Source organism: Cryptomeria japonica, chromosome 11 (assembly GCF_030272615.1).
Source record: "Cryptomeria japonica chromosome 11, Sugi_1.0, whole genome shotgun sequence".
Lineage (NCBI taxonomy): Eukaryota > Viridiplantae > Streptophyta > Pinopsida > Cupressales > Cupressaceae > Cryptomeria > Cryptomeria japonica.
The window spans coordinates 65,354,245-65,378,417 of NC_081415.1; the positions used below are offsets into that span (position 1 = coordinate 65,354,245).

The 24,173-nt window shown below is 35.0% G+C and overlaps 1 protein-coding gene across 1 annotated transcript; it reads right to left on the minus strand.

Annotated features, from left to right (window-relative positions):
• Nucleotides 1–2,132: 2,132 nt before the first annotated feature.
• On the minus strand, nucleotides 2,133–2,618 carry LOC131042530 (uncharacterized). Its single transcript, XM_057975843.1, has 2 exons — nucleotides 2,523–2,618; nucleotides 2,133–2,441 (listed from the first exon to the last, which is right to left on the minus strand). Exons 1-2 carry the CDS (start codon nucleotides 2,616–2,618, stop codon nucleotides 2,133–2,135), a joined length of 405 nt encoding a protein of 134 aa, XP_057831826.1.
• Between the last annotated feature and the right edge of the window lie 21,555 nt (nucleotides 2,619–24,173).

Here is a 24,173-nt window from a genome sequence, read left to right on the forward strand (position 1 = left end):
CCCAACAATAATTTTGATTCTCTATTTGATTTTGACTCTAAAAATAAAAGAATTTGAACCCTAACCCTAAACTAAATTAAAACTCAATGTTGAACATAAATCAAATTTAATAACCTTAACTCTTAAATAAATTGTTTACCCAACTATTAATAGTAAAGCTAATTTCAGTGGTAGTCCTAAACCACATAGAACACTGACCCTAAAACTAAATCAAAGTAAACAATAACCTTAAATCAAAGTAAACAAAAACCTTAAATCATATTGAACCCAAACCCTAAACCTAATTAAACATATTAACCATTGGATTATGATTATTTTTAGGGTTCAATCAAGATTATATATTTATAATGGTTAGATTTTATTTTGGGTTTGCCTTTAATGAAGGTCAGCCTAATTTTTTAAATGTTGAAGTAATCTTATTGAACTTCAATTATTTAGGTTAAAAAATTTATTACTTTCTATTAAATTTAATTTAAATAATTTATATGACATTTTATTATTGAAGTATTATTATCATTATAATCTATTTAATTTCTTATGTGTTGCGGCTGTGGATGCTACTAGCATATATATATTATTATATATATAAAGTAAGCCAATAGATATCCAAGCTTTAATTTTAGAAAAATTAAAGCCTCGGTATCTCTTGGCTTACTTTATATATATAATAATATATATATGCTAGTATTACTTTTAACTAGAAGTGAAAGTATACATTGCACAATTTGTGAGTTTTTTATATCTAATTTGCAAGAATTTATTTTATGAAAATTACAAGTTTTCCTTATTAATATTACTTTTAACTAGAAGTGAAAATTTATTTTATCAATATATCTTTTAACTAGAAGTGAGAGTATACATTGCATAATTTCTGAGTTTTTTTTAATATCTAATTTTTAAGGTGCTACTTTGTGTCATGGGTTGGGGGAACCCAAATCCAAAGTCATATTTCTTTTAAGGATACAAAAACTAAATTTTTAAATATAAATAAATGATAATGAAATTCAATAATTTGTGAAATATTTGATTATAATTTTCTAGGTTATTTGAATAATATTTATATCTTTGTGACAGTAGGTTTATTTTTTATCTTAAATATTTAAATAAAAATGTAGCTTATTCAGAAAGGATTGTTATTTTTTAGGAGTATTTGATCTGATTAGGATCTGTGACTATTGCATAAGAATGCTTATAGCAATTACATAAGTTAATTCAAAGCATACATAAGTGAATTAACATGATTAAATGCTTAAATGAACAAAGCATATAAAAGATGATGATAGAAAAAAGAGAGAGAAAAATAGATAGAAGAGCAAACACAATTGATAACGGAGTTCGTCCAGATGGACTATGTCTCCGGGTCCTGCTCCAATAGAGGGACCAATCCGATTACTCCAAGAAATCAATTACAATTTTTTGCAAAAACTATTCCAGCACATCAGTATTTAACCTCCAACATGCAGGAATAACAACAAACTCTTCAACATAGCATCTCCTTCCCATCACCTGGATACCTCAAAAAGGCCTACTATCCCCCTTTTATACATAAAATAAGTCTAAAATAGACTAAAACCACCAACTCCCATAAATAACCCTTTACAACAAACTATTTCCCATGTATATCCCCTTTACATTCTTATAAATTTGGCACCATTAGTAATTAGGGGGTTTATTTAACCAATATCCCCTTTAAAATAGGGATTGACGGGCTTCGCATTGTATAAATTCAATATGGGCCGCTATAATTCAAGTGCTATATATAGCACAACAATTTCCATCCATTTTGGGAGACCGGTAGTCAAGGTTTTCACCCCCGTCGGCCTCCATTCTCTATTTGCACAGTTGGTTATACAGTAAAACCAACTTCTCTCTAAAAAATAGTAAATGTGAATGAATGGTCTAGTGGCAAAAGCGGTGGGTTTGTTGAGGGAGGTTATGAGTTCGAATCTCATAACATATCTTTTGCTAAACCATTTTCCTTCTGAGGTGCCACGTGTTTATTTATGGAGTATTGGAGATAATTTATTTTATCCTCCGGATCAAGCCTTCACTTTACCAATCTCCATCCATCTTGCTTTACCAGGGTGCATCCCTTTACATCCCACTTTAAGGTATTCAACGCCACCTCTTTTTCAAGATCTGATGTTTTTGTCCAGGATGACATCCTCTTGCAACACATTCAAATACTCAGGTGCTAGGTCATCAATAGAAGGAATCTGAACATTAGCCTCTTCATCCAATATCATTGGAGGCTCATACAACTTCAGATTTTCTACATTTACAACTGAGTAAATTTGCATATATGGAGGAAGATTAAGGCGAAAGGCATTGGTACCAATCTTTTCCAAGATCTCAAAGGGACCATATCTGATAGGCTTAAGCTTCTTACCTTCACCTTGCATCCTTTCCTTGCTGATATGTAACCAAACATGGTCACCAACCTGAAAATGATGATCTATGCGATGCTTGTCATGTCGAGCCTTGTATTTGGCTTGGCTCTTCTCCAACTAAGCTTCTACTACCTGATGAACTGCTTGGACTTTTTGAATGAACTTCAAAGCCTTCTCTGCATCATGATGTCCATCTTCAACATCATCTTTTCCAAAGGCAAATTCCATCGATGTTCTTGGCAAGTAACTGAAGCAAGTCTCAAAAGGAGACCTCTTTGTACAAGAATGTGTTGCATGGTTGTAAGCATGTTGCACATAATAAAGATTCTCATCCCACAACTTAGGATGCTTGCTACAGTAACCTCTAAGAAGATGAACAACTCTCCTGTTGACTACCTTTGTCTATCCGTCAGTCTGCGGATGGAAGGTTGTACTCTTCTTCAGCTTGGTGTCCATGAGTCCCCACAAAGATGTCCAAAATTCCCCTAAGAATTGAGAATCTCGATCCGATACAATAGAAGTAGGTAACCCAAAATGAACCCATACAAATTGGAAGTACATATGAGTTGTTAGTTCAGTAGTGGCCTGTTTCTTACAAGGCATTAAAATACACATTTTGCTGAACCGATCAACAGCAACATACAAATAATCATGTCCCTTCCTAGACATAGGTAAACCTCCCACAAAGTCCATAGACACACTTTCCCATGGATGGGATGGTACAGGTAATGGTGTATACAAACCCAATTTCCTATTACTTGGTTTACTGGTTGCACACATTACACATCCCTTTATATACTTTGTAACAGTTTCCTGCATACGAGGCCAATAACAATACTTTTGTAATTGAACCAATGTTTTACTTACCCCGAAATGTCCTGCAATCAAAGAGGTATGTGCTTCTCGAATCACCTGTGCCTATTCATCTTTAGGAACACATAATTTACCCAAGTGGTATAACAAGTTATCCTGCACATAGTAATCTTTTTCTTCTACATGTTTACCCTGGATTAAAACTGCATATATATCCTTAAAGTTCTCATCATTAGCGTATTGTTCCTGAAAACTTTCATGAACCATGGAACTGTTTTTAAGGATTATCAAAGCATTCTTAACTGGAGGCCTAGAGAGCATATCTGCTACTTTGTTATGGGCACCTTTCTTATACTTAATCACCAAATGAAATTGTTGAAGAAAACCCATCCACCTAAAATGCCTACTTTGTTGCAGTTTATACTGTGAGTGCAAATACTGAAGTGGTTGATGATCAGTGTGGATTACAGTTTCTTTGCCCATTAAGTAGTGTTTCCATTTCTTAACACTTTGAACTAAAGCATAAAGTTCTTTATCATAAGTGGGATAGTTACTTACTTCTCTCAAAAAAGTTTCAGAGTGGTAGCAGACTGGTTTACCTCCTTGCATGAGTACAGCTCCCATGGAAAACCCACTTGCATCTGTCTCAATCTCAAATGGTTGATGTAAATTTGGTAAAGCCAGAACCAGTGTAGTGCTCAACTTTTCATTCAAAATGTTGAAAGACTTCTGTTGTGGACCTCCCCACTGAAAAAGTTGCCTTCATACTAGTCAATGCATGCAATAGTGATGCGATAAAAGAGAAGTTTGCAATGAACTTCCTCCAATACTGAACTGCACCTAAGAAACTCCTGACTTCTGTGACTGTACTTGGCTTAAGCCATTTTACAATACAATCGACCTTCGCAGGATCTACTTTCAGTTGACCATTCCCTACGACATAGCCTAGGTACACTAAGGATGTCTTAGCGAACTCGCATTTAGACATCTTTACAAAAAAAAATTCTTTCCTTAGTACATCCAAGACTTTTTTAACATGAATTACATGATCTTCCCAAGACTTGTTGAATACAAGAATATCATCTAGGTAGACTATGACAAAATCATCAATAAAAGGATGAAAGACATCATTCATGACTCTCATGAATGTAGCTGGTGCATTACAAAGCCTGAAGGGCATAACCAGCCACTCGTAAAGTCCTTGTTTTGTCTTAAAAGCAGTTTTCCAAATATCATTTCCTGCAATTTGTATCTGATGATATCCACTACGCAAGTCTAACTTAGTGAAATAAATTGCATGTTTCAACTGATCAAGTAAATCATCAATTCTAGGAAGAGGGTACCTATTCTTTACTATTATCTTGTTCAAAGATCTGTAGTCGGTGCACATTCTCCAAGTCCCATCTTTCTTTGGAACCAACACAATAGGAGAACCGCAAGGAGATGTACTAGGATGAATAACTCCTCTCTCAACCAGCTCTTGAACCTACTTTTTGATCTCTTCATTTTGCAAGACTGATAACTGGTACATGCCAATGTTTGGAAGTGGCACATCCTGCTGCAACTAGATCTCATGTTGTATCTCTCTCTAAGGAGGCAATCCTTTTGGTTCTTGAAACAAGTCATCATAAGCGGAAACAACTTTGACCATTTCAGCCTTATGTTTAGGATCACATCCTTTAAATGCCTCAGATGTTTCTTCCTCTTTGGCTTTTACAAGCATTAATACAAAGTTCTTACTAGAGTTGACTAACCTTTTCATTTGACCAGCATTAACTAGTGCAAGATTACTCTTTACCTTATGTGCCCGTACAATGTATTCAACCTTATCTTTAAAAAGATAGTATTTGTTCTCCGCTCTATAGAAGATAGCCTGTGAATCATACAAATAGGAACTCCCAAGTACAAGACCACAAATATCTAAAGGGACTACATCAGCTTCTACCTCATCTACAATGTTTGCATTGATAGCAGATCTTATCTTACATTGTTTAGTTACTTGCAATTGTGCATCATTGCAAACCCATCCCAGAGGGTATGGTTTCGGATGAGGTATTGTAGTCAAGTTAAGCTCTTTAACAATTTCTTCAGATATCAAGTTAACTTGAGAACCCGTATCAAATAATGTATCAACTTTAGTATGTTTGATAACAACCCGAATATGAAATAATTCATTCCTTTGCTTATCATTCTTAGGAGTAGAATCTTTACTTGTACTTGCACTTATATTAGAAGAACTTGTTGCTGATGAGAGAGATCTACCTTTTTCTTTACCTTGGATTCTGGCAGCAACAATCTTTGTCTCATCTCCAGAGTCAGATCCAAGATCTTGTTGAACTATAGCAGCAGTCTTTGTTTCCACCATATCTCTTTGGCCTCTTTTCAGGGTGCAGCTTCCAGCACCTAGAATCATCATGCCCTTCTTTCTTGCAATGTGAGCATGTGGGATTTTCACCCTCTTTCTTCACTGTAGCTATCTTTTTCCCCTTCCCTTTGTTTTGGAATTTTTTCTCAGGCTTAGATGGCTTCTTATCAGACTTATCAATAAAAGAACCCTTACCTCTTGACTCTAGGTGTGTGGCTTGAACACAGACTTCATCTAAGTTACTAGGATTAAAGACCAAAATTGAATGTCTCAGATAAGAGTGAAGACCACCTATGTACTTAAGCAACGTGTCCTAGGTATATAATGGAACATTTAATGTAATAGCCTTCTTTCTGAATTCATGGGTGTAATCCTAGACAGACTGACCTTTCCCTTGCCTAAAAAGTTGTTAGCTCATCATTAACTATTGCATATGGCCTAGGGGATAGAATTGCTTCTTGAGAGCATTAACAAAGTCTGACCAAGCTAAATTGATTTTACCATGTTGTGAAGACCCATCCCAAATTCTACTCTCCCACCAGGTTAGAGTTGTCCCTTCTAACCAAAGAGTAGCTAACTGGATCCTATCGGCATCATCTAAGAGGTTTTGGACTCTACAATAGACTTCAACCTGTTGAATCCAATCATCTAATTTTTCAACATTTAATTCCCCACAATACTTTGGTAGATCAAATTTTACATCCAATTTAATCTTAGGCTTATGTGAACTCTTGAAAAGAGAAGAAGACTCAGAATGAGTAGAGGGAGAAGATGGGGAAGAAGGAGAAGAAGGAGATGGGGGTGTTTTTGGAGGCTCACGGTCACCTCCTAGTCTTTTCCCTTTGTTCTCACGAGATGCACGTCTTCACATCTTGTCCTCTCTCTCTTGTACTAAAACTTGTACAATGGTCTCCAAATTTTGAAGAGTCTTCTGAATACTCTTGTCTTCATAACCTTGTCCACCACCTTTTCCTTCCCTCTGTGATGGTGGATTAGTTCTTCGTTTTCTGATCTCTGGATTATATTCTTCAAGCTTTCCTTCGCCTTGTTGAATCCTGGATCTTGTTAGCATTCAATTCTGTAATACTAGTCAAATAAAGCTCTGATACCAAACTTGATCTGATTAGGATCTATGACTATTGCATAAGAATGCTTATAGCAATTACATAAGTTAATTCAAAGCATACATAAGCGGATTAACATGATTAAAATGCTTAAATGAACAAAGAATATTAAAGATGATGATAGAAAGAAAAGAGAGCAAAATAGATAAAAGAGCAAACACAATTGATAACGGAGTTCGTCCTGATGGACTACGTCTCCGGGTCCTACTCCAATAGGGGGACCGATCCGATTACTCCAAGAAATAAATTACAAATGTTTGCAAAAACTATTCCCTTCAAGCACATCAGTATTTAACCTCCAACATGTAGGAATAACAACAAACTCTTCAACATAGCATCTCCTTCCCATCACCTAGATACCTCAAAAAGGCCTACTATTCCTTTTTATACATAAAATAAGTCTAAAATAGACTAAAACCACCAACTCCCATAAATAACCCTTTACAACAAATTATTTCCCGTGTATATCGCATTGTATAAATTCAATATGGGCCACTAATAATTTAAGTGTTATATATAGCACAACGGTTTCCATCTATTTTGGGAGACCGGTAGTCTTTAATTTTAAGTGGGACATGCATTGAAATATTATCTTTAATATTAGATATTTTAAGAAATTATATCTCTAATTGAAGTTTAAATTTTATGATTGATGACTATTTTTGGTAACTTATATAAACAAAATCACTTTTTCTTTAAAAGAAAATAAAAAATAATTGACTACACATTAGGTAGTTATCTATGATACTATTCAATTAATAGAAATTGCTTAACTTAAAATATTATACTATCTAACTTGATTGGAACTTGCATAAAGATATATATTTAATTTTAAATATTCTAAAATATATATATTTTAAAAATTTAATTTTAAATGTTATGTTTGATGGCTACCTTTTAATAACTTTATAAAGAAAAATTAATTAATGTCTAACATTATTAAGTTAGGGTTAGGGTTAATGCTATAGAATAAAGTTTTGGATCAAGTTTACAACTAGCATTAAGGTTAAATGGGGGTTTAGGTTCAAGGTTAATTCGGATTAAAATTAGAATAAAGGTTGTCTTTAGAATTAGGGTTAGTGTTAGGGTTAGGGTTAAGGTTAGGTTAGGGCTAGGGTTAAATAATATTAGGTATCAATTAAAATTATAAAAGAAATCTTTTAGTTAAGGTTAGTACTACGGTTAAATTATGACTAGGGTTAGGGTTATATTATGAATAAAGTTTCAATAGCATTAGGGTTAATGTTAGACTAGAGTTAAGTTTAAGGTTAGGATTCAATTAGGAATGAGGTTAATGTTAGATTAGAGTTCAATTAAGAGAGAATGTTTTAATTATAATTGAGGTTGAATCTAGTTTATGGTTAGGTTTTAGTTAGGGTTATATCTAAAATTAGGGTTATTGTTGAACTGGGATTAGGATTAATGTTAGGCTAGGGTTTGAACAAGGTTAGCATTAGGGTTTGATTAGGGTTGGATTCAATGTTAGAATAGGGTTAAAATTAGAATTAGAGATAGGATTGGAATTATGATTAAATTGGGGTAGTTCATAAAATAATTTTAAACGCATCTAATATGATGGTATGAGAGTGGGTATGCAGCCCTTTCTAGAGTCCAATCCCGAGACATTTTTCTCATTGGCTGCCACCCACTAAGGTGAAATAGAAACGATGACCTGGCTAAAACAAATGAACCATCCCTAGTGCATAGACCTGTGTCCACTGTAAAATAATGATAAAAGTGAAAACCAATCTACTTGCTTCATCAATTGTTTATCTTTACCAGACTTATATGATCTCGATAATTCTTACAACTCTCAAGATAACTCACCTTGAGGACACAAGGATTTCAAGATTAAAAGTGTAGACACAACTTGTGTAGAGTATTAGGACCATGCAAAACATACACTCTCCAAAGGAGGTCTATACGTGTAGGCAACATAGTTGAACAATAGAGTGATATAGCCTCTGGGTTCGAATTTTAACTTTAAATCAACCCAATCATAACCCTAGTAACGCTATTCCACTTCTTGTAAAGAAATAACATTTTGAAAACATAGATTATTACTAGAGATGCATATGTATAAATTTATTTTTAGAATTTAAACGGCATACAATAAGTAATTATCACATTAGATCTTTCGAGAAAAGATACCAATTCTTTTTAGATATCTACTAATGTAGACACGGAAAAAGTACATTAAGTGCATGTCTTTTCCAAGAGAAATAATTTAGTATACTTCACGACGGATCCATATCTCCTCTTTAATATAGAGTATACTTTTATTTTAGGGTTTTAAAGTCATGTATAAAACAAATGATAATACCTTTTATAACAACAAAACCATGCTTGAATTCCATTGAAAATCTAGGGATAACTCCTCTACATACTATTAACAACCAGTATATATTTGACCTTAACAAGAAAAGAAAAGTAATGTCTTTCTATGAACAAATATATAAAATCTTTGACCCAAGACTAATGTAATGACTATCTAAACATAGCCTATATCATTTTCAATCCACTAAGCACCAAAGCTCTAGATTAAAATCAATGACAAATACTCGATACTACAAAGGTAACAACTTTTTAAAGTGAAACTACTCATTACGATAATTATGCAATATGATTAAATTAGCATTTACTCAAATATTGTACAGTAAACATCGCTTGGTTTGTTATGTAGGTGTCTAAAGTGATGCAATAAATCTGCTTCTCAAAAAGAATTTTACTATTAATACTGATGCAAGGCAAGATAATTGTTAGTCAAACATATGGGATCTAGAAGTTCAAAGTTGCTATGCGCAATCAACTCAGGTGCTTCGTGAGGAAACTGTTAGCATTTGAACTCAAATTTATTGTGTATCAGGATCTTTGATAATTGGAAACGTTGTGACCTTAAATATCCCATTTTTAGTGGAGACCACCTCAACAAAAATAGTTTACACTTTTCAAACTTTTCAATTTAAAACAAAGTATCTTTCATACAAGGTTCAAATACCCAAACTCAAATGTATGTCAGGGAAAGTGAAGCAGTGATTTAACCTGCCTAAGACTATTAAGGTTATCGTTGTATAATGCAAAACTTAGGCTAACTTCACCCAGAAAAACTATGTAATTATTTGTTTATTGAGGCCAACAGTGGCTTATCCCTGCCCAAGCTTAAATTAAGCCACTCGTAAGGAAAAATAACTTGTCACTGACACAGAATCAAGAAAGCTGAAATTAAAATTAAATAAAATACCTGGTAGTAACACAGCCATCAACAGTTAAACCATAGTTAGGTGATCCAGCCAAATTTTTGCACTCTCCTAGCTTGTGCATTGCCCTCTTACTCTGCACGCCCATGTGGAAATGTTTTATTTCAACAGGCCTTCGAAAACCTGTCACTCTCTACTGATCAAACTCTTCCCTGACCTGCATTACTCTTCTTTTATTACTCTCATTTATGGAGGAATGGTCGTTGTAGTATATATAGGAGCTGCATTACCTACCTGTATTTTAATGGCTGCATAAATTCTCAAAAGCCTTTTTCATGTGGAAGTTTATACTACGATTCACTAGAGGGTAAAATTCGTGTAAAGTAGTTGTGAACTCACTAAAGTCTAGTTTATATGCCCTAGTGTAATAGACACATGCACAAATCGATAGTGTCCCTTTGTGCTTATTCTTGTGTTAGAACAATCTCCCTGTGAAATAAATATTTATATTTTCGTATAAAATACCTAATGGTTATAGTAGCCACTATAATAATCCTTTGAGCAAGGAGTCTAATGTACTCATGGGATACATGGAAATATTGTCAATTAAGACTTGATTTAATAAAGGTATATCTAACAGCGTAATAGAGAGATTCAACTTGGCATATAATATATATGTTTACATACATGCTATTATTATAATATAATGAAATACTCTGATTTGGCTACCATTGCAAGAAATTGAGTTATGATATTAATATTAATTTTGTACATAGAGATGTAAAAGAAAATGTTATACAATTTTATAGATTTATTTTAGTTACCCTTTCGTGGCAATTCTATATTTGAGGATATGCATGTAATATGTTATGTTCTGATACTAAAAGTTAAATACAGATGCCAAGCTAACAAGATGAGAGGGGGGGTGAATCATACAAACCTAAACTTCCATAAAATCAACAGATTCAACCTCGGTAGCTTTAACAGATATATGTAACCAAAACTGTAAAACATGCAAACTCATAAACAGATAACATCACAACACATTTAACACCAGATTTAATGTGGAAACTCAAATAGGGATAAACCATTGTGGGATTTCGGACCCACTAAGAAATATACTCTTCTAGAGTATGCTCGGTTAAAAGCAAATCCTATAAAAGATTACAAACACATTGCTAGATGTGACCCGGTTAAGGGATTTCCCTCAGATCGGTTAGGATCTTCACTTTGTTAGAAGTGACCTTGTCAAAGGATTTCAAACACTCAACTAGGATGTTACCTTGCTAGAGGGTTTTACAAATAAGACTGTTAAGTCCACTCAGTTAAGAGATTTTCTATCACTTTACAAAATAACAGTAATAAGAATATATCTGCAACTTTACATCTAAAATGCTAAAGCAGATTCTTATTTGCTCAATACTTCTTAGTCATAGGACTTATCTTGTCCCTCTGCTGGGCTCTATACTCTGTTAATCAAACAGGTCTTCAAGCTTTTGTGCTCGGTAATCATTATGTGGCATCTTTGTGCTTACACTTACCCGCATGCATTGTTTATCAACAATTCTTTATTTATAAACAATTTGCTAACTGTTGAATCTCCTTGATCACATTTCCCATGATCAATCATAGCCATCAGATCTTCAAACTTGACCAAGTTCAATGTCTCCTTCGATCTGAAAATGTTTTACCTCGCCTTAGAACTTGCATACATTTATTGGAACTTGTGCTAGGGTATTGCAGTTCAATCTGAGTTGTAGATCTTCCTGTCGATCTTCCAATGCCATAGATTCTTAACAGACTCCATGCACGGCATACCAATCATTTAATCAACTCCAGCTCATTAGCTTCCTTCATTAAATAACACTTTTATTCATCCAATGCATTCTGTTACAGCTCGATTGTAACTCAGTAAATACTAAACTTCACTCGGTAGACATTCTGCCTTCATTAACCGATAGTGATAATCTTAGGGTCTACCGACTAGGTTCTTTGCTCGGTGATATAGTATAGTATTACCTTACAATCAATAACATATTTAGGATATCAAAACAATCTAAACATCATGATCTCATCATTGTCTAACTCGGTAGTAGTTGCCCATTGAATAAGTTATTCCTTCCCTTATTCATCACATTCTTTCTGTGTCTTTTACCGACATCTTAATTTTCTTTAAATCAATCTTCTCAAGATATGGCAACATCATACTAAATCAAAAAATCCATTTCTTGACATCAATGACAGTAAACATCCTTGATCAATTATATCCATAATTATCAACAACCTTCTCAATATCCTCATTGAAATGCCAACAATCTCTCATTGTAATTGGAATGTCAACAATCTCTCATTGTAATTGGAATGCCAACAGTAATATAATATGATGCATATGATACATTCAAACATAGACATCTATATCTCATAATCTGCCTTGAATAAGTCAATTAATTCTTTATTGAAGAGGAAATCTTTTAGAGAATGTTAATACTAATATCTTTGTTATATCAATTTAGTAGTAATGTTAATATAAATACACCTATTATTACTAACATGCAACCAACTTTGAGCAATTTCTACTCACAATTTCTTGAGATAGGTTAGGGACCCATTTAGCCATATAAATCAAATAAAGTGGACTAATTTGGTGAATACATACCTTGTTTGTAGCTTTCATCCATTGGTCTAACATCTATATAGATATATCTCACTTCCACATGAAGATTATTTTCCACCTTCAACAATTCCTTCAATCTCATGCATGAATCACACTCAATCACATTAATTAATGAAATATAGTAAATATAACTAGAGGATCATAAATTTACTCACACTCTACATAGCATAAAATAATTACATCTAAACCATGATTCACGAAATTATGCTTTTCTTGACATACAATTTATTCAACCCTTATTCCAGATTATCACTCATATGCACATTAATTTCACTCATGTTATTAATCCTATGATCCGATTGATTTACTTAAAACATTGAATATTATGATCATTAGAATCTCTCACTTTCTTCATTATTTATTTGCAACATTCAAAATAATTTCCATTACAAGCATAATCTGATGATTTATAATTAACATAGAATCATATCGCATTTGACATTAAATATAAGTATCATCAAGTTCGATCTCCACTTAATCAATTTCCATTCCTTAGTAATACCATTTTATAATATTAATTGTTATAATAACTCAAAATGGTATCAGAATATAACAAGAAGATAATGAGTTAACTCCCAACCTAGTCCCTTAATATATCAGAAAGGTCTAACCCCTATCCATATCCAAACTATACTCATTCCATTATCTATAAGTAAATTCCCTACAATATGCAATCTTATTTACTATGAATTAGCAACTTGAATGGTTTCTATAATTAATACCAATCCGTTTACTGACAATTTAAAAAAACAAGTCTACGATATCATCTAAAGTTCACAAAATAAATCTTCCACCCAGATTTCTCATCAGTACTCCAATTTTGAAAAATATTGTATAATTTCACATTAGCATGCACATAATCAAACAACTAGAAGTATCCTAGAAAGAGAAAAATAAATGTTGACGAGGTCCATTACTATTATGCAATTAAAGAACTCACCCCCACATGATGGTTGTTTTGAACCTCTCGCTCCTTTCAAACCTATGATCGAATCACACTCAACATTGTAGCTAAAGCAACATGAACATGTAATAATTGTATAACACAAAGTATTTTCATTTACTTAATTCTCCTTAAGTAAAATCACCATACTCTATCTACTTAGAAAATATTTACTTCTCTGAGGTTAGTTTCACTCATCAACTAAGTCATATTACATTTTAACCTTATGTGTATAGGACTCTTAGAACATAAATCAACTATTATACACATGCAATGTAACCTTAAACAAGATCAAATCAGGAACCAAATGTCCCTATCTTAATATTCAAGAAAAGTTTCTCAATGTAACATCACAATATCAATATCAATATCTAGTGTTAATGTTCCACTATAGGTTTGGGCATTACAGTCAAGGATGAATTAGCATTAGTATCAATGTTAATTTATTGAACTATTTCACATCAATCTTATTACAATCAACTCTTTACTATCATTTTTTAATATTAAACATTTTTATATTTGGTATCACACTTTAATATAGGTATGCTAGTTTACATAAATAAATTAATTAATTTGATGTTGAAGATATTGTCAGTTTATTTGTAAATATTTTTAAATAATAAATTTATATATTTTTTATAGTACTTATTTATATAAAATAGTATTAATATATATTTTTAAAATAAAGTTAAAGTTATATTGTGTACTATGTAGTTATGTAGGTATTAGTAGAAGTTAAAATTTGTTATATTGTGTACTATGTAGTTATTAGTAGAAGTTAAAATTTATTTTGTTTTGTTAAAATTGAAGAAAAAGAATCATTTTAAAATTTCTAATTAAACTAAATTTATTTCTATTAAATTTTAAATGTATCAACAATGTGTTTTAAATACATTCAAAACTAAAATAGAGATATAAACATACTCTTTCTAGATTTTTTCTAGATATGAATAGAACCTTTGTATTTATTTTATTTTTTATACCAATCATTTCGAATTATAAAATTAAACTAAATTCTATTTGGTTTTAAAAGAATCAGTAATATATATAAAATAAGTTAAAATTTATTTTGTATTGTTAAAATTGAAGAAAAAGAATAATTTTAAAATCTCTAATTAAACTAAATTTATTTCTTTTATAAATATACTCTTTCTAGATTTTTTCTAGATATGAATAGAACCTTTGTATTTATTTTATTTTTTATACCAATCATTTCAAATTATAAAATTAAACTAAATTCTATTTTGTTTTAAAAGAATCAGTAATATATACATTGATGCACTGCAAAAAGCATGTTAGGAACACACAAGACAGACAAGTCAAACGTTAGTGTTAGTAGTATCAATCAAAAGTGAAATATGAAGGGAACTACAATCCTAAGCATGCATATCAAGAGAGATATCAAACACATTGAAGAAAGCATACAAAAACGGAGAAAAGATACAAAACATTCCCAAATGCTCTCAAACATTCTCATAGCTGCTCCTCCCTTGTTCCTCTCCTCTCCAAGTTCCACATGAGTGTAGACCTCAAATTTTTGCACTACTATGGAAGTCTTATGGAGATTCAAGATTTATGAAAAATGATTAAAATATGCAAATACAAGCTAAATATGAGAAATCCTGATTAAGCTATATTGATTTTAACCAAATAACAATGTAGATTATGATTTTACTCCTAAAATGCTCTCTCAATTTTAGTATAGATTAGATGCATACAAGATTTATGGATCTAGATTATGAAGGAATGGGCTCTATTTATAGGAAAAATATAGAAATGGATGGTTGAGATTGAGTAATCTCAACAAGGGCCAGGATTGATGGGTTTATGATCCATGTGAAGGCTTTCAACCCAATCCCAAGATGACAAATTTCACCATGAGATGGCTTGAGAGGAGAGGGAAGAAGCATTAAATGCTTGAAATGGCATGAAGGCTAGCTTGAGAGTTAAGGTTAGGCTTGAGTTGAATGAATAAATTCATTATCCAATGAATAATGCCTTTATCAAATGGATAAACTCTTATGCAAGAGTTAGTGAGGATAACCATGGTCAAAACAATAAATGCTTGAAGACACCCATGAGTTAAATGAGGGTTGAGTTAGAGGGAAAGTCTCTAACCATGTGGGTGAGTTGAGTTAACCATTAATGGTCATGTAAGAGCCATTAATGGTTTAGAAGACTTTAGGGGTTAACTTGTTGGAGACATAAAGCATTTAATTCTTTTCAAAGACTTTGAGGCTTTGAGAAGTGACTTCAAGTTGCTTAGGAATGTGACAATATTTAGGAAATGGATTAGGCTAATTAGGAATGGTTAGAAGAATTTAGAAAGTGGTTAGAAGAGTCTAGAAGGGGATTTTAGGATGCAAGTGGATTTGGTGGGTGAGGGAAAATAGGATTTTAATTAAAATAAAATAGTGCAACTTGAATTTGTAGGAGAATGCAAGTGGGGGGGTATTTTAGGTATTTTTAAATAAATATTTATTTATTTATTTAAAAGAGGAAAGGGGGTTAAATTAAATAAATTTGTGCTTTATTCATTTAATTGATTTAGAGTGTGGCTTAATGAATTAATTTAAATAAATTAAATAATTTATTTAATTAATAGGAGAAGGAGTTGAGGATGAATTAATTAAATATTAATTTAATTAATTGATCATTGATGGTTAAATAATCAAATAAATAGTAAATATTCATTTAATTAAGTGGATAGATTTGTGACTACATTTGCCCCTCTTTGAGACGGTACGGTTTATCATGTCATTTCAAAAAAAGAAAAATAAGTGTGAAGAAATATGCCCCATAAATGTTAATTTAGTGGGTGGTATGCCCCCTCGAGAGATGGGCCAAAAATTTTCAAAAAATCGAGCGATCTCTTGAAAAAGAACAAGAAGTGGAGGGGAGGTAGGATAGAAGAAATTAGAAATAATGGTGAAAGAATGGGAGAAAATGGAGTTAAGACGAAGAAATTAGAGGCATCTGAAGTTCACGGGGACCACAGCAGTGAGTAGGGGGAATTAGGGTTAGGGATGGGGAGCTATATATGGAGAGGAAGGGGTAAAAATATGCTCATTTACACCTATCTCCCTGGCAGTTTGGAGCTCTGATAGTGACTTTTGGCGAAGGAGTGAGTAGCAGTCAGGAAGCTTGTGCCTATAGCAGATCACCAGCTAGAGCAGATTCATCGATTCCAGTGGCCAGATGACTACGGACCAGCGGTAAGCAAATTTTGAATTTTGTGTTTTGTGCATTTTTGTCATGTTTTTCAAGCGTCAAAGTCCAATCAAGACAATAGCTAAAAAACTGTGTTTTAGTGCTTTTGTCGCCTAGAATAGCATTATTGTGTCGCAATGGCGATGTTGTATAGTAGTTGTAGCGCTTTTGTTAGGTTGAGAGCTTTTGTTGAATAGTAATAACGCGATTATAGTATTAGCGCTTTTATGTGTTTGTTGTAGCATTGTTGTTATTAAATAGCGTTGTTGTGTAGTTGTCTTAGCACATTTGGTTTTTTAGCGCTTTTGTGCACAAAGTGTGGTGGTTTTGTTAGCAGAATAGCACTATTGTGATTAAAAAATGCCCCAGTGTTAGCGAACATAGCCTGATGCCTCAGTTGATTGTTTGAGTGGTTTTTTTGGTGAATTATAGCAGCCTCGTTGAGACTAGGTCATTACGATAAATGTTTGTTGTAGTCTAGGATTTCCATAATCGATTGTCTGTTGAGACCCGGAGATACTTGATCAAAGTATCTGTTGATAGTCTAGGCGAAAAACTTAAGAAATTTTGTAGCAAAACAACTGATGTTGGTTGATGTGTGTAGGAGGACCTGCCCATTTTACAGATGCAGGAGCGGCATCCTGCCACACAACAACTGCGAGAGTAGTTGACGGAGGTAGAGAGAGACTGCATCGCTGCGATTGGTTTGTACGATATGATGTATCTTCTTGTGATTCTGACGAATCACGAATTGATGATAACATTGGTCGAGTGGTGGCATAGTGAGACATGTACCTTCCACCTGTCGATGGGAGAGATGATAGTGATGCTACAGGATGTGTGGAGGATACTACACATCCTGATCAGAGGGGACCTAGTGACCTATGATCAAGCACTAGGGACGGTGGCGGTGCAGAGGATATTTGCAGATGATTTTTATATTGAGGATGGCTCGATAGCCTGGGAGGACATAGCAGCACTGTATGAGCCTTTACCAGTAGTGTTAGCAAGGATCGTCAGGGGTTTGATATGCCCTAATCAACGTTCACATGGACTGGCCGTTGGTTGGGGCCAGGTGATTGAGCATATGATGACTGAGGGCACCCGCTATGCCTGGGGATCATGTGTGCTAGCACATTTTTATAGGGAGCTACACGAGGCGGTGTACCGAGAGATGAGATCACTAGGAGTAGGGATCACATTTCTACATATCTGAGCTTGGGAGCACTTGCCAGTCACACGGTCGATCAGCTTGAGATTTAGGGCAATAGATTAGCCCTATGTTTATATGTATGGAGGGATGATGAGCCATCCCCATCTGGGGAAGTTGGATTTTTGGCGATGGGCTTTAGATGACCTAGATACAGTGATATGGAGGTCATATATCGAGTGTGAGCCCTGGGAGGATGATGCAAAGGCCCTACCGTATGTATTTATAACATTCTTTTTGATTGGTCGCACATCCTACCTTGTAGAGAGACAGGTGCCTGGGAGAGTGATGAGGCAGTTTGGACGAAGGCAAGGATTGTCGAGGGGGCTAGGGGAGTATGCACAGGTAGTACTGGAGAGATTCCAATGGGGGCCAGTGTTACCTTATGATTAGGCCCTGGCAGAGTTTCAAGCCTTACAAGCGAGACCATGGCATATGAGGTCTGAGATTGTGGATGCAGAGGTGACAAAAGAGTACACACAATATCGTACCACGCATCCGATTGTACAAATTTCAGATCCGGCTGAGCCGATACCACCTTTTGAGGATGATAGGAGACGATGACGGAGGAGGAGAGGAGGTAGGGGTGGAGGTGGAGGAGATGGTGATGGTGGAGGAGGAGGAGATGGGGGAGAGGGAGGTGGTGGGGGAGGTGGAGGTGGAGCAGGAGGAGGTGGAGGTGGTGGGGGTGGGGGATTTGGGGGTGGAGGGGGATTTGGAGGTGGAGGTGGTGGAGGAGGACAATTATAGAGAAGAGGTAGAGGTGGGAAGTCATTGCGACTATCACAGGGTCAACTTATATAGGGAGCAGCTAGAGCAAGAGGTAGGGATGTCGGTGGGGGAGAGGATCCTATGGAGATGGGAGGGGGAGTGACAGGTGGAGGAGATGATCCTATGGAGATGGGAGGGGAAGCCACAGGTGGAGGAGATGGAGATTTGTGGGAGTATATGATGTTACACTTGCAGACTCGATTAGAGGACAGGGAGATAGAGATTACAGCCAGGGATGTCCAGCTTTTTGTACGGGAGGTTGAGTTGAGGGTAGTGGTGCGAGAGAGAGATGATCTGGTGGATAGATTGAGGGAGGCATAGGATAGAGTTTGAGTGTTGGAGGGAGCACAGGCACAGGATCTGACCGAGGATGTTTTGAGGGAAATGCGGTGGGCAGGTGGAGAGATTGACTATTGGCGGGGACTATATCAGCAGGTTGTTCCAGTTAGTCAGTGAGCATTGAGCTATTCCCAGATGTGGCAGGTGAGATTAGAGCGGTCACAGAGGACTCAGAGCAATGGTGGTGTCATTGGTCCTCCTCGACGAGATGGTGAGGGTGGTGCAGGAGGTAGTGGTGGAGCAGGGCGTGATGGTGGGGCAGCATCTGGCCAGAGTGCCATTTGAGAGATTTTATGTACTTGTTATATTGTTATTTTGGACTGTGACTTGGATGGCTCTTGATAGCCAGTATATTTTGACATCATTGTATTTGGATACATGTATTCTTTTGTGATGTAATATATGAGGAGATCCCATGTTTTGTGATGATATGATATGCATATGTATGATGACCTGTATGTTTTTATGCAGGATGATGATTATGAGTTATGCTTAGATTTATGGATAATTTGCTTGCGATATGTACATGCTGATGATATGATTTCTATATGCATGTAATGGATGATGTGCTTTCTATGTGTACATGTGAATAGATGTATGATTCTTTTTGCAATGATGTGAATATGATGTAATGATGATGATGTATGCAAAAAATAATGAGTTAAAATAATGCATAATGATATTTGTGATTGATAATACTTGTTCATGTTGATGATATGATGATGATATGAGAAAATGATGCATGTTTTTAAGATGAATCTAAGTGAATCAATATGTTTATACAAATGTTTATGTATGCAACTAGATGAATGCACTTAAATGGATGAACAAATGTTTATACAAATTTTATACATGTTTCTTTAGATGAATGCACTTAATGAAATAAATGCCACTAAATAATAATGAATAACTACACCTTAATGCAAAAAAGGATAATGAATGCATCTTAATGAATCTAAATGAAACTAAATGGGTTAAAATGCACCTATTTAAATGAACTAAATGAAACTTCAATGATAATGAAATGAATACATATTTAATGATTAAAGGAATGCACTAAATGAATGTTCCTAATAAAATGTAAGTAAATGAGGATAAATGAATGAAATAATTGAAAGGTATTTAAATAAAGTTAAATGCCTTTAATGCGACTAAATGAAATGATGAAATGCAAGTAAATGAGAGCAAATGCACTTGATGTTTTAAATGCACGAAGGTGATGATTAAATTAATGCACTTAAATAAATATCTAAATGAATCTAAATGCAAGTAAATGATAATGAATTGAATGCATGTAATACAACTAAATGATAATGCCATGGCTTTCATGATATATGAATGCAAGTTGGTGAGAATTGGGTAGAGAATGTGAGATGATGTATCAGAGAACTCCATCATGATTTTGTACTCAAGACAAATTATATTAGGTGCTTTCTCATATAAGCCAGAATTATTTGCATGGAAATAAAAGATATGAACAATGAATGAGAAAATGGATGGCTGAGATGCAACGGAATGCATTATAAATAGATGAGATGAAATGATGATCCATAGAGTATTCATAGTGCTTTATTTTCCTCATCAAGAATGGTAGTATCATTCTTGGATGAGGTAGCTAGAACCAAGTTTGAGCATTTCACCTGTAAGCAAGAATCATAAATACGAAAAAAGTGACCCTCCATTATGGTTCATACGCAAATGGTCAAGGTATACACTGTACTCAGTAAGCCATAGTGATCCATGACTGTATTTTCACATATGGTCACATAGCTTAGTGAACTTCCCACGTAGATACCATTAGTACATGCCCCAGAACTTCATTGGAACAAATCCGCAGACAGCAAACAAAGAAAAAGACATCAGGAGCCATCCCAGCAACTCTAATCACTTGTGGATATCCCAGAGTAGCGTAGGAACCCAATATGAATAAATAAATAAAGAACAAATCGACCAAGTACTTATCAGCTAAACAGGATTTTCTTGTCAAAGAAAATGTGACGATGTCTTTGTGTTGTAAGAAAGGATGCATCCTTGCGAAGACAGTTGTGTGTAGATGTTTTGATTGGTTGGTTGATTTGATAAGTGATCAGCGTTTGAGTAACTCAAAATGTTTGTGTGGTGTCTGTTGTGATCTATATGTATAAAGAGTAATATGCTTTGCAATGTTTGTGATTGATTTTTGATGTTTTTGACATGTTTTTGGATTTTGTGAGTATTTTTGAATGTTTTTGGTATTATCTGAGTTTTTACGAATGTTTTTGGTATTATTTCCAAATAGTTTTGAATGAAGGACTCAATGAATCACAAGTAATATAGAATCCACTTCCATCAATAGGTTAAGAACATTGCCCCCAGTTTAGACGTCACTATGAATAGCAAGATGCAGGACAATAACAAGCCATGGTTTGAATGATGGATGAATGGATGCAATGGATGTAATCGCAACAAGTCTAAAAGATAATAGAGTCATAGACTTTACGAGTGGCACCTGTTTGCCAGGTTTTCACCATCGCACTTACCCAAGGTGTCACTGTAGTGTTTTTCACCGTTTGGATGGATGATTTTTCTTTACTATTTTGATTTTTTTGTATTTTCTTCAGGATATTTTTTTGAATGTTTTTGGTGTTTTTTTGGTATGTGATGGAGCCTGATGCTCTGTATAGCTTATGTATGAAACCATTTGAGGTGCATGTTGTTGATCTGATCTACTAGCGGTTCTCCTTTTGAAGTTGCCAACTGATATGCCCCAAACCCAAATACAATAGTGATAACATATGGACCCAGCCAGTTGGATTCAAACTTGCCCTGATGTTCTTTGTTTGGTTGGTTGCGAGGATTCTACCTGAGAACAATATCACCTACCACAAATGTATGAGGTTTGACTCAATGATTGTAGCTTCTACTCATGCACTACTGATAGGATTTTAGGTGGTTATATGCAACTTGTCACTTTTCATCAAGCAATTCCAAGTCCTGAAGATGGGAGACTTGGTATGCTTCATCATCTATCAAATTATGCAAAGAAACCCATAGAGATGGTATTTCAACCTCAATAGGCAGGATGGCCTCTGCGCCATAGACCAGTGAGTATGGAGTTGCGCCTGTAGGGGTTCGAATGCTAGTTTGATATGCCCATAGTGCTGGATTTAATCAAATGTTCCAATCATGACCAGCATCATTGACCATCTTCTTGAGGATCCTCAATATGTTCTTGTTTGATGCTTCGGCTTGACCATTGCCTTGTGGGTAATAGGGGTGGAAAAGCAGTGTTGGATGTGAAACTTCTCACAAAGCTCACGGACATCCTGATTTTTGAAAGGAAACTCATTATCTGTGATGATGGACATGGGTAGACCATACTGGCAGATGATGTAATTAAGGATGAATGAGGCAATCTTCTTGTCGGTGACTTGGGTAAGTGGAACGACTTCGATCCACTTTGTGAAATATTCGGTGGCAGTAATGATAAATTTATGGTCGTTGGATGAAGATGGATGGATTTTACCTACAAGGTCAAGTCCCCATTGACAAAAGGGCCATGGTGTTGTGATTGGTTGCAATTTCTATGCTGCTGCATGTATCAGGTCTCCGTGAACTTGGCACTTCTTGCATTTTCTGACAAAATAGTAGGAGTCTTTTTCCATGGATGGCCAATAGTATCTAGTGTGCATGATTTTCTTTTCTAGTGAAGGACTGCTTGAGTGAGCCCCACAAATTCCTTCATGTACCTCTTCCAAGGCCTTTGTTATCTCATCTTGTTTCAGACATCGAAGGAGAGTACCATCAAGACTTCACCGGTATAGGGTTTTAGCAATGATGGTGTATCGAGCGGTTTGGCGTATGAAGGTTTTTCGTTGGTTATTGGATTGGTTGGGAGGAAGTGTGTGATCGGGGAGGTAAGTGAATAACTCACTGTACCATGGGGATTTAGAACCGACAAGGTGACATATCAGTTCAGTTTTGGGTATATCATATGTGGGGATCCAAATTTGTTCTACCAAGAACTCGTAGCGTGTTGAATTTTATGGAAGATCCAAAAGAGATACAATTGTATCCATTGTGTCGGCAGCTCGATTCTGATCTCTAGGTACTTGATCAAATGTGATAGTTATAAATGATTCTTTGTAACTATCCACCATCATTTTATATGGCATGAGCTTATCATCCTTAGTTTGATATTCATCGGTGACCTGTCGGATGACTAGCTAGGAATCTCCATATACCTGTAGCTCTTTGAGATGCCATTGTATAGCCAATCTGAGTCCTGTGATCAAGCCTCATATTCTGCTATATTATTAGTGCATGGGAAAGTGAGCCTGTATGACTTCGGTATGCTATCACCTTGAGGTGTAATAAAGAGAATACCTTCCCCTGAGCCATGTCTAGTATATGAGCCATCAAAATAGAGCTTCCATGGTTGTGTTGTTGTGATCATGAAGAGCTCTTCATCTGGAAAGTTTGAAACAAGATGATGGTCACCTGTGAGGGGTGCATCAGCTAATTGATCTGCAATAGCTTTCCCCTTGATAGCCTTACGGTCCACATACCCTATATCAAATTCACTCAAGATCATAACCCATTTGACCAAGCAGCCTGCCAATGCTGCCTTGTTGAGTAGGTATTTGAGTGGATCGATTTTAGCAATGAGTTGTACCTTGTGTCTCAACATGTAGTGCCTCAATTTGGTGGTTGCCAAGATAACTTCTAGGCAAGTTCGCTTAATAGGTGTGTAATTAAGTTCATAGCCTACCAATGTATGAGAGATATAGTATATAACACATTCTTTGCCTTCTGCATTGTGTTGTGCTAGTAGTACTCCTAATGTCATATTTGTAGCTGAAATATATAGCAATAGAGGTCTACTTGGATCTTGTGGTATCAGCAAGGGTGTATGTATTAGGTAGTCCTTAAGCATTTGAAATGCTTTCTAGCACTTTGTATCCCATTGAAAGTGGATATTCTTGTGTAACAAATGCGTGAAGGGATGACACTTATCAGCCAATTGCGCAATGAATCTCCAAATTGATTATAGTCATCCTTCTAGTGTCCTTAACTGGCTGATGTTCTTTTGAGGTGGCATGTCCATGATTTCTTTGACTTTCGCCGGATCTACTTCAATGCCTTTTCTTGAGACAAT